This window comes from Equus przewalskii, chromosome 16 (assembly GCF_037783145.1).
Source record: "Equus przewalskii isolate Varuska chromosome 16, EquPr2, whole genome shotgun sequence".
Taxonomy (NCBI): domain Eukaryota; kingdom Metazoa; phylum Chordata; class Mammalia; order Perissodactyla; family Equidae; genus Equus; species Equus przewalskii.
In genome coordinates this window covers 4,810,929-4,827,379 of record NC_091846.1, presented here as the reverse complement: position 1 = coordinate 4,827,379, position 16,451 = coordinate 4,810,929, and the positions used below count along the sequence as shown (strand labels likewise).

General features: G+C 42.1%; 1 protein-coding gene across 5 annotated transcripts in view; it reads left to right on the top strand.

The window, feature by feature from the left end:
* Positions 1 to 3,037: 3,037 nt before the first annotated feature.
* SPATA13 (spermatogenesis associated 13) overlaps positions 3,038 to 16,451 on the top strand; it is a 346,853-nt gene continuing 333,439 nt past the window's right edge. For 4 of the 5 annotated variants that reach the window (XM_070578615.1, XM_070578614.1, XM_070578609.1 and 1 more), the window contains exon 1: positions 3,038 to 3,604. In XM_070578615.1, the coding sequence (XP_070434716.1) occupies positions 3,593 to 3,604 (12 nt within the window). In that variant the 5' untranslated portion in view covers positions 3,038 to 3,592. The remainder of the gene's footprint in view (positions 3,605 to 16,451) is intronic. The other variant, XM_070578610.1, reaches the window with a different exon arrangement.

Genomic DNA, 16,451 nt, shown 5'->3' with positions numbered 1-16,451 from the left:
ATGTAAATAAATAAATGAACTGACATAGATGTAAATATATGAATGTTTGTTCATCTTTTCTGTTCTCATTTCCTCTGTGTCATATTTTCCTCACTTGACTGTTTTTAAGTTTTTTTTTATTGGATTGGATGATCTTATATATACCACCTAAAATTCTTTCTGGACCAAAGTGTGATTTTAATAAAACAATAAACTTACTTACTGGGACATGTTGACAACTAACATTAGCATTTTCAAATATTTAAAGTAAAAACAGATTCTAACATTTGTAGCAGAAAATAATACTTTAAATAACATCTCCCCATAACGCTAAGTATGGATGCTTAGAGAAGCGAGCCACAGATGTAGCATCCAACTAGAAAAGATGCAAATTAAATTCTTCCTCAATCTAAGTGGAACATTAAAAAGCAAATTATAAAAGATGTGCACAAGTTTATTGAAGCACAACCCTTACTCTGGGCAACTTCATGCTCTAAACTCTTCTTTTCCCTTCATTTCATTGGCCTCCAATTTCATTTTTCCTATTCCCCCATGCATTTGATGCCCAGCAATTGTTATGCATTTTAAAGCATTATTCCATATGGAGGGATTGCTCTAAAAACTGCCTTTGGAATCTTGGAATATTTTCATGGCTGCTTCTCTGGGCTCTTATTCAGAAAGACCAATTTCTAGGCATTGGATTCTGACAAATGTCTGATATAAAGACATTTAAGTGTCTTCCATATTCTTACATTTGGGAAGTGGGGCACAGGATGGAGTTGCTAGGTGGGGAGGCAGCCTCTGATCGACGCCCTGCTGCAGGACTGACCAGGGCCTCCCCAGGGGGGACTGGGAGCAGGGTCTCCTCAGCTGCTGCCCAGAGGGCGGCCCTGGCTCTGCTCCACGTGGGTGTGTCTCTCCCTCACACCTTGTGGAGCAGGGTGGGGAGCCCTGGTGCAACTTTTCTCTCTAACTCACTGCTGTGACCCCGGAGACACATTCAGCTGGGTCCCAGGACCCCAAAGACGCACCACCCTCTTACTTTTGTATAAGAAAATAATCATGTACTTACTACTATGCTATCATTAAAGAGTCAGCAAACAATGAGAATCTTTTCCTTTTGCTTCAGAGTGGTTTGCTGTTGCCCAAAGTAGCACATGACCTGAAGGAGGCCAGGCTATGGGACATGGCCGGGCTTTGGGACAGAGCCATTTGAGTCCTAGGTCCTCAGTGTACTGTGCTGTATGTTGTTGGCAAGGAAATCCACCTCCCGGATCCTCCTTCAATCTGTCCGACGGTTAATGGGAGCCACGACAAAGAGATACTGTATGCAGGGGCCAGCAGTACCACTGTAACCACTAGCCTTACCCTCTCACATCCTACTTCCCTTTGCAGGAAACGAATTTCAGATGAGTAGCGAGAAGTAGAGAGCAGTTAGTTCTCATAATCAGGTAACCACTGCTTTCAAAGGACAAGCAGCAGGGCTGCCCTCCAGAAGGCCCAGTGGCTCCAGTGAGAAATTATAACAGCAAGCCCTGTGATTTTTGTACATCATCTCACTGAATCTTCTCAGCAACCTCTGAGGTGGGTATTATTACCCATCTTCACAACAGGGCACCCAGACTTGGAAGTGAAATGTCTTGTCTGGCTAATGCATTTGAAACTCAGTCTGACATCAGCATCCACACACTGACCACCCAGCCACACTGTCAGACCCTCTGAGGCTCCGTGTGCACGCAGTCAGTACAACTTACTTCGTCCACTCTAAAACTACAGAAAACATCGCCTAGTCTTTGTTTGTTTGATGAGGAAACAGAAACCAGACAGGCAGCGGTATACCTAAGGTCACACAGCTAGTGACCATACAATTGGACCTAAAACACCATCAGAAAACCCGGACTTGGTCTCAGTGGGTTCCTTCAGGGAAGTCAAGGTACTTCTAAACTCTCTGGGCTTCCAGCACCTGCCTTTCTAAATGGCTTCATTTTCTTCATAGCAGTCTTAACTACCTGACTTTCTATTTGTTTGTTTGTGGTCTGTCCCGCGCTGGAAGGCTGGCTCCCAGGTCAGGGACCTGGGCTATTTCACCGTCAGTTGTCTCCCCACCACCCACCACCCACCAGTAAATGGGCACCTGTGAGGACCTGTGGAGTAAGTGGGTTTCTAAGTCCATAAGTCTAACCACCTGTAATTAGTGAGGGTTAATGAGCATGGGTCACCTCTTTCAGCTAACGAATTTATATCTTAACAGGGGTTTCCTGTAGGACTTTTACACCGAGGAGAAAATTCGGTGAAGAATCGCGGCAGTTGGTTTGGGAGCCGAGTGTTAGGCAGAATCTTTGCGTCCGTTCAAATCACCCTTCTCAGGTAACCCCCATCCCTTGAGGGGTGGACTGGACCTGAATTCCACGACGTAATTTAGTGACGATTCCAATGGTGGAAATTTCAGGGAGGAAAGAGAAACCATTCTGGAGGACCACTTGTTCTGTCGGGGGGTGGGGGGGGGGGGCGGGGGGAACAGCTCAGCACCAACGGCTTTAGTGCTTGTCAGTCAGACTGTCCCTGTCCCCTATGTGAACTTCCTTACGCCTGTCATTTTTCTTACGCTATTTTTATTTTCTGGAATTAGCAATTTGAATGTTTATAAAAAATACGGGTTTTTAAGAATGATGGAGGGCTGCACTGTATTAAAAGCAGACAATTATGATTGCAATTTGCAATAGAATCAATGCAATTTTAGTTATATATTAAAAATACATAAAATTTTAACTGCTCTCTTTGTTATGACGAGCACATAGCGCAAGTCATCGTTAAAAATTCTAGGCAGACCCTCCCCCCCCACCCAGTTAGTCTAATACTACAATTAGGACCAAGGGATTTAGTCAGGACCTCCTTGAAACTCCGTTAGCACAATTCAGGCACGGGGAAATGGGGTGTGTGTGTGTGTGTGTGTGTCTGTGTGGGCGCGCGCGCTTTCGCCGCCTGAGGGTGGGAGAAGAAATTGTGAAATAGGAATCCTGTGTTTGCTTATTTACGTTGCCACCTATCTCTCCACCCTATTCTCTTCGGGTTTCCTTCCAAATCAAATCATCTGCCCTTCTTTTCCTCGGCTTCCTCAACCCCGAGGACTCAAAAGAGGTGGAAAGCGACTCCGCCTTCTTATGAATATGCAACAGCAACGGGTTGGGAGGAAGCTTGAGAGAAAAACGCTGCAAGAAATTCAACCTGAGCCGGCATGAAACGCCTGTGGCAGGCCGCCCCCCACACCCCGTGCTTCGGGGGCCGTCAAACAATAGCACAGCCCGGGGCTCGGAAGCCGAACTCGCCGCCGAGGACGAGCCCGCGGAGCCGTTCATCGCCGGGGAAGTGTGGCATCTGAACAGAGCCGATCTGAACTCTCCAGGGAGGCGGCGGTCGGACGGATTAACCGCCTCCGGACGGAGCGGCCTGAAGGTCCAGCCCTTTGTCGTGCAAATGAGGAGGGCGCAGGGCCCCTCGCGGCGGCTCTCGCCCAGGCCGAAGTTTCCCGTCGCTTCTCCGTGACTCCTTCCCACTTTGAGCTCGGCGCGGGATGGTGAGGCCCCTCCGAAGGCTCCCCTGCTAACCTGGAGGAATGCTGAGAAAGGTGAGTGGTCTTTCTGCGCCGGTTGGCACCCGTCCCTCCCTTCTAGAGAAGGGACCACCACGCAGCAGGTGGCCAGGATCCCGCGTCCGTGTAACATTTTTTCTGCAACAAGGGTGAGAGGAGGCCAGGATCAGGGCCCCGGGTAAGAGACCGGCAGGCCAGTCAGTGCGGAGGAGCTTTGAAAAGTTGCCGCGGCCGCAGCAGGTGCTGGGGGCGAGCGCGCAGTTGCGCCCGGCGCCGCGAGCACAAAGCCGGCGCGGCGGCGCGGCGCTGTTGCCATGGCAGCGGGGGCGGGGCGAGCCGCGGCGTGCCCAGGTTGCCGGGCGACGGAGGGGCGCGGGGGAGGGGGATGCGGAATCCTTGGGAGCCTCTCGCCTGGATGCGCCAAGTCTGAAGTTTCTTTGGATACTTGTCTCAGTGGGTAGTTAACTCAGCCACTTATCCTTTCGTTAGGGCATCTGGATCTGGGCTACTACCTACGTAATGCCATATTACTCTGCTTTTGAAAATATTTGGATTGTGTTCCGATGAAAGACATGAAAAAAGTTAAAGGATACTCATTTCTAAAACGATATAAAAAAAAAAAAGGTATACTGCTTCCTCATTTTCAATGTACTGTCTGCTGATAGATATTCCTTGATTATCGTTTTCAGAAAATAAAATACAGAACCTGGTTTGGATCCATGAAAACGAGTTGGCCCTCAGCCTTTCCAACGTATTAACCAGAATCTTTACAGAAGAAAAGCACATACAGCAGATAGTACACACAGTATTAAAAATTCAGACCACAGAAGGACACGACTTTCACGAAGGATGGGAGAGAATCAACTTCATTTTATTTCACTGGGTATTTTCTTACATGTAAACGTGCCAGATAATTTTGGCTTATTATCTCAGAGATTACTTGTTTTAGCCGTACACTACAGAAAAAAGAAATTGGCAAGGAATTTGAATTATCTTTTCCAGAGCAGTGATTGGCACCTACAGTGGCATTCACCCCCACCCCCACCCCCTTTTCCTTTTATCTTCCTGTAGCTAAAGGTATCTTTTGGTATTTTTAATCTGTTTCTCCTGATTTTAATTGTTTGCCAAAGACACCGATCTGTTACTAGTTCTTAAGATGTATTCCACACCCTAGTTTATTTCTTCCTCTGCCTCCATTTTTCAGTTATCTGTGTTGTTTATTTATTCTTGTATTCATTCATCAAATATTTATTGAGGCTCTACTTTGTGCTGTGTACAGTGCTAGACTTGAGAGAACAGGAGTAAGTGGTGAGAGGGACATACAAAGTTTAATTAGAAAAATGCACAGTTAAGGGAGAGGAGAAGGCTAGGAAGTAACTATAATCCACAATGATATTCTCATTTGGAAATTCCCCCCGCGATGACCGGTGGCTGGCCCCCTGACTGGCAGCGAGCTTTGCACTCCATCAGTGTCACACTTGTTGTACCCGGGTGGAATATAAGGAAGACGACGCTCACTAAAGTGCTGTCATCTGCTCCAGAGCTGCCAGTCAGCAAGTGGTAGAGTCAGGATCCAAACTCAGATGGGACTCCTGTGACAGGCTGCTTCTGACGCGTTAAACCCTTGGATCCCTATGTTCCTATTGACCAAACTACCTCATTTTTATCATTCTTAATGAGTGTGAATTTCTAAAAAAAAAAAATATGCAGTTTTCTTTTTGGTTGAGATGTTTCTAAAGTCAGACATCGATTGCATTCCTGAAAAATACGTGTTTTTCCTACGGGAGTGTTGCTATTGTTGGTAATCTTTTTTCAGCAGTTCCTGAGAAGTTAATGAGAAAACAAAAATATGGTTCTGCAAATCATGTTTTAAGAATATTTAGAGGTACTTATGTATTAAAGTATCTATTGTGCAAATTGTTATAGAATTAGATTTGTTTAAGGCAAAATATACTACTTAGTTATCATTCAGGTTTTTATTACCTTTCCTGATTTTAAATATTTTTTTGTCTTGTATCTGTTTTTTATTATGGTCATAATAGTTTATAACATTGTGAAACTTCAGTTGTATATTATTATTTTTCAGACATCATATAAATTCGTCCCTTCACCTCTTGTGCCCACCTCCCATCCCCCTTCCCCCTGGTAACCACTAAACTGTTCTCTTTGTCCATGTGTGAGTTTATCTTCCACAAACGAATGAAATCATACAGTGTTTATCTTTCTCTGTCTGGCTTATTTCTCTTAACATCATACCCTCAAGGTCCACCCTTGTGGTTTCCAATGGGATGATTTTGTCTTTTTTTTATGGCTGAGTAGTATTCCATTGTATTTATATACCACATCTTCTTTATCCATTCATCCATTGATGGGCACTTGGGTTGCTTCCAGGTCTTGGCCATTGTGAATAATGCTGCGATGAACGTAGGTGTGCGTATATCTTTTTGAATTTGTGATTTCATGTTCTTTGGATAAATATCCAGAAGGGGAATAGTTGGATCATATGGTAGTTCTATTTTTAATTTTTTGAGTACTTCCATACTGGTTTCCATAGTGGCTGCACCAGTTTGCACTCCCACCAGCAGTGTAGCAGGGTTCCCTTTTCTCCACATCCTCTCCAACAATTGTAATTACTTGTCTTTTAAATAATAGCCATTCTGATGGGTGTGAAGTGATATCTCATGTAGTTTTGATTTGCATTTCCCTAATAATTAGTGATGTTGAACATCCTTTCATGTGCCTGTTGGCCATCTGTAAATCTTCTTTGGAAAAATATCTGTTCATATCCTCTGCCCATTTTTTGATCAGGTTGTTCATTTTTTTTGTTATTGAACTGTATGAGTTCTTTATATATTTTGGAAATTAACTGCTTGTCTGATATATGATTTGCAAATATTTTCTCCCACTTGATGTGTTGCCCTTTCATTTTATTGATGTTTTCCTTTGCTGTGCAGAAGCTTTTTAGTTTGATGTAGTCCCATTTGTTTATTTTTTCTATTGTTTCCCTTGCCTGAGGAGACATGGTATTCAAAAAGATACTGCTAAGACCAATGTCAAAGAATGTACTGCCTATGTTATCTCCTAGGATTTTTATGGTTTCAGGTCTTATATTCAGGTCTTTAATCTGTTTTCAGTTAATTTTTGTGTATGGTGTAATATAATGGTCTACTTTCATTCTTTTGCATGTGGCTGTTCAGTTTTCCCAAAACCATTTATTGAAGAGAATTTCCTTTCTCCATTGTATGTTCTTGGCTCCTTTGTCAAAGATTAGCTGCCCATAGATGTATGATTTTATTTCTAGGCTCTCAATTCTGTTCCATTGATCTGTGTGCCTGTTTTTCCGCCAGTGCCATGCTGTTTTGATTACTATTGCTTTGTAGTATATCTTGAATTCAGGGAGTGTAATACCTCCAGCTTTGTTCTTTTTTCTTAGGATTTCTTTGGCTATTGGGGTCTTTTGTTGTTCCATATAAATTTTAGGATTCTTTGTTCTATTTCCATGAAAAATGTCGTTGGGATTCTGATTGGGATTGCATTAAATCTGTAGATTGCTTTAGGTAGTATGGATATTTTAACTGTGTTTATTCTTCCAATTCATGAGCATGGAATATCTTTCCATTTGTTTATGTCTTCAATTTCTTTCAAATAATGTCTTATAGTTATCAATGTATAGGTCTTTCACCTCCTTGGTTAAATTTATTCCTAGGTGTTTTATCCTTTTTGTTGCAATTATAAATGGGATTGTATTCTTGATTTCTTTTCTGCTACCTCATTGTTAGTATGTAGAAATGCAACTGATTTTTGTATGTTGATTTCGTGCCCTACAACTTTACTGTACTCGTTAATTATTTCTAATAGTTTTTTGGTGGATTCTTTAGAGCTTTCTACATATAGAATCATGTCATCCACAAATAGTGACAGTTTTACTTTTTTCTTTCCAATTTGGATCCCTTTTCTTTTTCTTTTTCTTGCCTAGTTGCTCTGGCTAGGACTTCCAATACTATGTTGATTTTAAATCTTTTAAATCACATTTGTTAGCTTCTGCTGGCAGTGACTTTAGGTAGGTGATAGTTGGAAATTACTATCTGGAAAGTTGTCCTAGAAAGTTCATGTATGTACCTGGCTTGACCTGCAGTGAGATTTGTCTACATGTACCTGGTCGCTGCTCTGAAAACCACTTTGAAGTAATTTTATAAGTGTTTTTACTGTTAAAATGTTATTTTTCCACATACATTGCAGGATCCATGAAGGCAAGAACAAGGTCTTTTGTGTCTTTAGAATCGTCCTCTTAGAATCAAGTATAACACTCTTCATAAATATTAACTGGCAGGAGAAACAAAAATAAACTGTTATCAAGCTAGTGAAATACAGTGATACTATGCTGTAAAATTGTAGCTAGTACCTATTTTACAGACAGGAAAACTGAGCTATGGTGATTAGCGTATAAAGTATTTTCCAATGTATTATCTGAATTGAACCTCACAACCACCATGCAAGAGTCCCCATCACCATTTTGTTTTAAGTATATGGGAAAAAAGAAACTCAGGGAAGTTGAGTGACTTGGTCAGAGTCACCCAGAAAGGGGGAGGCACATTTTCTGATGACGTCAAGTGATTTTGCATTTTACCTTTGCAAACCAGACGCACCTGTGAGCTTTGGCAGACTGGGCGTCTCAACAGACCTGGCAATGCTGGGTGCATGACGCATTCTCTCCCCTCACCTTCCCAAGGCTCTCATCTCTTCTGGGAAGAAGATGAGGGAACCTCTTTAGTAGAAGAGGAGGCAGGGCAGGAGAAAGGAAGAGCAGGAGAGGGGCTCAGTGGAGGAAGACAAGTGAGTGTTAGGAAAAAGAGTGAAATGAAGTTGATAAAAGAAGAAAGAATATCGAAATTGGTGGTGAGGAGACCCCGGGGGCGGGGAGTATTAGTCTGCTAGATCTCCCATAACAAAGTACTGCAGACTGGCTGATGTAAACAATAGACATTTACTGTCTCACAGTTCTGGAGGCTGGAAGTCCAAGATCAAGGTGTCAGCAGGGTTGGTTTCCTCTGAGGCCTCTCTCCTTGGCTTGCAGACGGCCGCCTTTTCACTGTGTCCTCACATGGTCTTCCCTCTGTGTGTGTGTTTGTGTCCTAATCTCTTTTTCTCATGACACCTGTCATGTTGGATTAGGGCCCACTCATATGACCTCAGTTTACCTTAATTACCTCTTTAAAGGCCCTGTCTCCAAATACAGTCACATTCTGAGGTACTGGAGTTAGGACTTTAACATGTGGACTTTGGGGAGACACAATCCAGCCCACAACAGAGGAAAGTGAACTTGGTTTATGACTCTGAAGACAAGACCTATTGCAATTCTTTATTGTTCCCATTAGTATTCTCGCCTAGCAGAAATAAATGTTTGAGCAAGTTGTGGCAATTTTTTACATCAGTATATTGCACTGGATGTATAAAGAAAACAAAGAGAGATTCAATCTGAATTCTTCTATATTTAGCTCACTTCATATTTTATTTTCACTCTCACCTCTGCAGGATCAGCTTCAAACCTTGTCAGGTTCTGACGAGTGCAGACGAAGCTGACAACGACCCCATTTCCAGCTAGGTATGACCTGTCTCTCTGCCTTTTTTGAGTGGTGGAGTGATTTGAGTCACATGCATAGCCTGTGCAGCGTGATAAACCTGATAAGAAGGAAATCGCAATACCGAAAGGACAGTGAAGCGTAGATTGTACAGCTCTCAGAGCCGTGAAGATAAGCTACGGCAGCCTTCTATCTGGATAGCATTTTCCCTGTTTATTTCTAACAAGATGTGTTTGCTATATATTTCAGACTGTGAAAGGTAGCCAGAAGAATGTGAAGGTTTTCTCTGAGACACGGAACAGCTAAAAAGGTTGTAATTGGGATGTGTTGCAAAGACTCAAAATATTAAGATGCTGCGGCCACAGAGTAGCAGGGGTGAGAGGGAAGCCTGTGAGTATTGCAGCCAGTGCCTGCCCTGGGCTGGGCTACACAATCTGCTTTGTAAAAATAGGAATCAGTGCTGCTTCAAGATCGCCAAAGAAGGTTCCAGAGTCTTCTGTAATAAAAGATTCAGTATTCAACAGTCATCAGAATTTCAAAGTCCTTTTGTTTGTCTCCTTGACTTCCTTCATTACTTCATATTCTGCCTTCAGAAGAGGTGGAGCATAGTTGTCCACTTTTCCTCATGTAATGTCTTGTCATTTGCTAAAGGAGTGTTAATAGGTCACTTCTTGGCCTTTTTCTGTAAGTTGAATCGGAACTCTGTCATTATTTTAGGAATCCATTTCTATTACCATCCCACAGAAGCTACCCTCGCATCTTGAGTTGAGGAGTTGTTATTTATGTCTTCATGGCCTTCCCTCAGTCAATCTCCTTTGAGGACTATCCTATTTACTTCTAAATGTGAGGCCCCAGGCTATACTCTGAAATATCCCAACTAAAGAATGTGTATCCAGTATACTTGGTGGCACTTTGTCAAGGAATACCAAAATCTTTCGAAATGTACTCTTTGGACGTGATCCACTAGCTTTCCAAGATGGGTGGTTTCAAAAACAGGTTCTTGTGTGGAATAGCTATTGTTATCCAGCCAAAAAAGAATGCCTATTCCTCAGAGCAGGGCACACTTAATTAGGAAGGGGATCGATGCCAGAACCTGGAGTTGGAAAAGTCAGCTTTGAAAGTTAGTACAAGTCCCTGAAGGGCAGAACTATATATTTCACCTTCTGATTTGAGCCAGACATTTGTGTAACTGGTCGGTTGTGCAAATCGTCTGGCACAGGCCCAGGAGGTGGGTTGGTCTGTTCAACGGCTGCTTCTATAACACCTTTTAATTAAAAGCTCGCCTCAGATGTACTCACTCCCCTCAAGTTAGGAGAAAAGAACTAAACACAAATGTATAGAGTAAGGAAAAACTACTGTTCATAGCTGTTCATGACTTCCCCAGATTTGGCACAGTGAGATACCCTTCTTTCCCCTGTGCTACTGAAGAAGGTCATGACACTGAAGTGGCTTAGAAGTTCCCAGGCAATCAACAAGTATTTATCAGTCACTTACTGTCTACTCAGTGCTGACAGGCCGTGAGAAGATATGTCACAGACTTTCTCCTCAAGCAGCTGATACTTAAGTTCAGCGTAGACAGACATGAAAATATTTATGAAAGCACAGGTAAAGGCTGTGTCACGCACACACTCCTAGAGCCACCCGGAACAATGGCTCAAGGTGGGGCTCGGTGGCCAGAGAACTACATCTTCTTCCTCTCTGTGGCTTCCCAGATGCTTATCTCCTTCAAGTTCTCATCACCCCAGCCCCCTAAACCCAGCCCTTTTCTGGTTTTTAGAGTCTTCCTTCAATCCAGTGAGGATGCTCAAGAACTCCTGTCTCTGAATGTGTTTAAACCACGGTGATTTTTAAGCCTTTATACTCCTGGAGGAACCTCATCAGGGTTTGAAGGGACTGCGCTGAAGGGGCAGAAGAGAGAGCCATTTCTACTCTCTTTCCTCATCATTGGTAGTAGTCATAAATCCTTCAAAAGCCCTAGAAAGACTGCCTAGTGTTCATTTTAAAGACAGAAGGATACGTAGGCAACATAAGAATATGAGACTGTGTTGAGGGCAACAGCAGGGCAGAGAGGAGAAAAACACTGGTCCAAAACCCTAGATGGTGACAGAAAATAGGCCAACAGCAAGTGGTCCTTTTCCTGAGACTGATGGAAGAAAGTAAACGTGGTGATTAGGAAGCCAGCCCCGGGATGCAGAGGTGTTTCCTGGTTTATACCTGCAGAGGCCCCAGGCTCCCGTTCATCACTCACTGGAGCTCAGCTCCTCCCTTCACGATGATTAGCAGTTATTTGGAGCTGAAGGGGCCCCCACAAGGAGAGTGGATGTCTCTGTCCCATTGTCCCAGGCATTTCAAGTTGGAATGGTAAATTCAGTTTGGAATGGTAAATTCAGCTGTAGGGTGTTTATATTTGCAGGGGTTTTTTTTTAGCATACTGCTGCTTCGTGTGCATGCATTAGATATTTGGGGCTGATTCATTGTGTATCCTATTTCTAAGAAAATATGGGCCGAATTCCAAACAAGTGAATTGCATTTTTGTTGCACAAAGCCTTTGTAACCTGAAGCTTAGGGCAACTGAGAATTTTATTTGGATGGCAAAGACATATACGAGCAAAAATTGTTAATAAAGGAGGGTTGGGAGACCTGGGTGCAAATCTTGTCTCTCATACAAATTAACAAATGCTTAGCAAGTCAACTTCCCAGAAATTACATTTTGTTATCTGCGAGAAGAGGAACTTGATTAGATAGTTTCTAAGGTCGCTTTGCATTCTGGAATTGTGCTCTTTCTAAAAGGCAGCTTAAAATGGAATGTGTCTTCTCTAAGAATCCCAAATGCTGGTCAAATATCAATCACTCTGATTTTTTTTTTTCTTTTTTAAAGATTGGCACCTGAGCTTATAACAATTGTTGCCTTTTTTTTTTTTTTTTGGCTTTTTCTCCCCAAATTCCCCCAGTACATAGTTGTCTATTTTAGTTGTGGGTCCTTCTAGTTGTGGCATGTGGGATGCCGCCTTAGCAATGACCCGATGAGCAGTGCCATGTCTGCGCCCATGATCCAAACCTGTGACACCCTGGGCCACTGAAGTGGAGCGCACGAACTTAACCACTCGGCAACGGGGCTGGCCCCCAAATCACTCTGATTTTTATCCATGAGTTTCCAGAGCCCCTATGAGACAGCAATAATGTTACCTCCCCGTTTTCATACACAAGGTTGGGAAAGTCTTTCCAGAAAAATTTTTAGAGATGGGAATTTCTTAACTTTTCTTAATTTATTCTTTTGGTTTATGCCTTTGTGAAAATATAATTGCTTCAGATGCTCCTGCCTCCTGTCTCGTCTGTGAGGTCTCAGCCTAGAGAAGCATCGGGCCACATGCCAGTCACATTGCCAAGAGAATGCCATGGTCTTTTGAGACTGTGTCTGTTGTCAATCTGTTACGTCTCAAATAGAATATCTCCGTCTGCATCCTCAACTCGAATGCCTGTAATTGCCTTTGATTGGAAGCGTAGAAGGGTCTCCTTGTGCAGTGAATTACAGCATAGACAAAGTGACCCACAATTGTCCGTCATTTTACACTACATATGAAATTTTGAGAAGTTTTGAATTTTGGTATTTTGGATTTATATTTTAAATGACCTAAGGCATCAAAGTAAATGAAATCTACGCTGAAACTCCATAGTGAAAATAGATCTCTTCGTTTATAGAATTTATAATCTTGGGATCTTATTTATCAGGTTTCCTTTTAGTGGCCGTTTCTCTATGTAGATAGTAAATGTGGTGTTTTAGAAATTTTTTTCCTTTCCAATTACTTATTTATTTAGAAAGGAAAAAGAGAAACCCACACAAACATTGCCTGAAAGCTTCCAATTAGGCAAATTTTAGGAAAAATGTGTTTTGGGATCTGTATTTAAATAAGGTTGTTTTGGGTTATAGGTTGAGCATGTCCATGCCATCAGCATGAGAAATATGGACACTTTTCTCCTGGAAAATGCTTCTACCCAGGATCCAAGCCGTGGGCCTTTCTTGCCTTCCCCTGGATCGGGGGCGGTCACTGAAGGAATTCTAGCCCAGTACCTTGCTTACTTTCCCACCAGAGACAACTGAGTCCATCTCACAGAGGCTTCAGCCAAACAGCACCATTCTATAGGATTTTACAGAGTAAGGAGTGGAGAAACTAAGACATTCCAACTGTATCTATTATAATTTTGAGAAAATGTTTGGATGGAGTTAAGTCTTAATGTAAAAATATATCATTGATTTTTTTTTAAAAAAGGCGGGAAATAACATCAATGAGCAGTTTGTGAACCAGATACTCATACATTTTGTGCTTTTTGGAGCTGTCGTTCTCACGATGGAGGTGAGTAGAGTGAGGCTTGCAGAAGTTACGTCACACGTCCGAGGACACCGTGGATAAATGGCAAAGCTGGTGTCCAACCTCAGGAAAAAAAAGAAAAGAAAATTTTTCCTGTCTAGCCCTTAGATCTGTGTGTGACTTGAAAGTGAGGACCTACACTACTGATAAGATGCCTACATTTTCAGTGGGATGAAGGATAGCTGGAATAATGTGAAAATCAACAACTCCCTCATTGTGGGACTATATTCTCTGGAGAAAACTGTAAGCACCTTTAAAGCCCCTGGGGTCGCTGGGCACCAGTGGGGGCCAGTGCAGGACTAGCAGTGGACGGGAAGGAGGGGGGCAGGGACATTCGCTTTCAAACAGTTCACCCTTAATTATTTCTTTGGAAAAGGTGCGTCTGGAATTTTCACTGGGATCTGATTTATGAAGATGGGCTACGAAGGAGAGAGAAAGATTTAGCCAAAGTAGTTGGGCTAAAGGCTGTAAATGGATTAGCCTCATGATAGAAAACAACATCCTTTATGAATAGTTTTGTTCAAGTGGTTTTATATTCAAAATTTAATGTTCATGATAGTTTAATTTGCTAATTGAACAAACAGATATATCCCACTAGTTTACTAAAAATCTGTTCTTAAATAACTGCTTTTAAATAAACATGGATTTTCATAGTGGGAGAGATGGCAGTTTTTTGGAAAGCAAGAAAAACTCTATTTTTATAATAAAAATTTAGTTGTATTAATTTTTAAATTTTAATTGTTTTAATTTTTAAAAATATGTAATATATTTACATGCTATAAAATTAGAAGGTACACAAGGACATCTGCTAAAGAGTCGCCTCTTCTCTCCTGCCTTCTGCCCTGCTAACACCTCCAGGTCACCCAGCTCCGCCCGCACGGCAGCCAGTATTACCAGGTCCTTCCACACGCTTCATAGAAATTCTACGCCTATGTAAATAAGTAGATGTATTTTCAGGGGCCAGCCCTGTGGCTGAGCGGTTAAGTTCGTGCGCTCCGCTTCAGCGGCCCAGGATTTCACCAGTTCGAATCCTGGGCGCAGACATGGCACCGCTCATCAGGCCACGCTGAGGTGGTGTCCCACATGCCACAACTAGAAGGACCCACAACTAAAAATATACACAACTATGTAAAAAACCCAGGGACTTTGGGAAGAAAAAGGAAAAAAAAAATCTTAAAAAACAAAACAAAACAAATATATATTTTTTCTTCTATCCCCCTCTATTTTTCATGCAAGTGATGACATAGTCTACATGCTATTTTGAAAATTTTATTTTCACTTAACGATATATTTTGGAAATTATTCCATATCAGTACATAAAGCATTTCCTCATGCTTTTTTATTGTGGTAAAATAATATATATAACATGAAATTTACCATTTTTTAACCACACAGTTCTGTGGCATTAGTACATACACATTCACATTGTTGTGTAATCAACACCATCCACCTCCAGAACTTTTTCATCTTCCCAAACTGAAATTCTGTCCCATTCACCCTCCCCTGGCCACCACCATTCTACTTTCTATGAATTTGACTCTTCTAGGTGCCTCATATGGGTAAAATCATACAATACTTGACCTTTTGTGTCCAGCTTATTTTGCTTAGCTTAATCATCTCAGGGTTCACTCATCTTATAGCATGTATCAGAATTTCATTTCCTTTTAATGGCTGAATAATATTCCACTGTATGTGTATACCACATTTGTTTATCCATTCATCTGTCAATGGACATTTGGATTGTTTCCACTGTTTTTCATTCTTTTTAATGACTGCATAGTAATCTGTTCTATAGTTGTAACATAAACCAATTCCCTACTGATGGGTGTTTAGGTTATTTTCATGCTTCACTGAATAGTTGTGAACTTAGACCATTTCACACATGTATGAATATATCTGTTAAAGTTCTTGAAATGGATTTGCTGAAAAAACTGTTGTGGGCTTATTAAATTTGGGGCTATTGCTAAATTGCCCTCCATGGAACCTGTACCCATTTACAGCCCCTTTAGGGACTGTCTGTTTCCTACCTCCTCCCCAACACAGTGTGTCACCAACTCCTTCATCGTTGTTCATCTCAGGGTGGAAAATGCTGTCTCAGCACAGCTGCAATTTACATTTACCTTATCTCAAGTGAGCTCTGAGTGTCTCAGGGCCATTGTGTTTTCTTTTACTGGGACTATCTTCATTTCCTTTGTTCATTTCTCAATTGGGCTATTGAGTTTTTTTCCTCCCTCTTCTTTATATTGGCTGTTGTTGAAAAATTTACTTTTGTTTGGCACCCTTAATGCAGGCTGTGGGAGACTTTTGGAGCTCTGCTGTGAAACAGGAGCTTTGTCTAAGAATAGTGAGACCTGCTTTTCAACACCATTCACCGGATACTGGCTCCATGACAGTAAGTTTTATTAAGGGGACAGACAGTCTGATGTTGTAGGAGGTTTTATTGAAGTGGTTATATTCAGAGGGAAGTACATCTTTGTGAGAACATTATCAAATTTTCTGTGCTCACAATATGTTTCAAAGTTATTTAGGATTTACTCCTCTTTTAAAAGGTAGAGGTATAAACTCAAGACAGTAAATAACTTGGTATGAACTGAAAAAATAACTAAAAAGTAGCGTATTGTTAAATTTCATTTGGCTAAGTGCATTTGGCTGAGTACATCCTGGGTACTTCAAACTCGACATGCCCCACTCTGAGCTCATTCCTTTGACCCAGAAAGCAACTCCTTAGTTCCTGTATTTCCTGTATGGATTTCCTAAGACATCTTCCCACTCTGCTCCACATCCAGCATATCACCAAGCAAATCAATCTACTAAAAGTTCCTCCAGTGCGCCCACCAGCCCGCGTGCCCTCCCCACCACCTTGTCCGGACCCCAGCCGAGCCCTTCTGGGTTACCTGCAGCAGCCTTCCACTGATCCTTTGCCTCCAGACCTGTCCC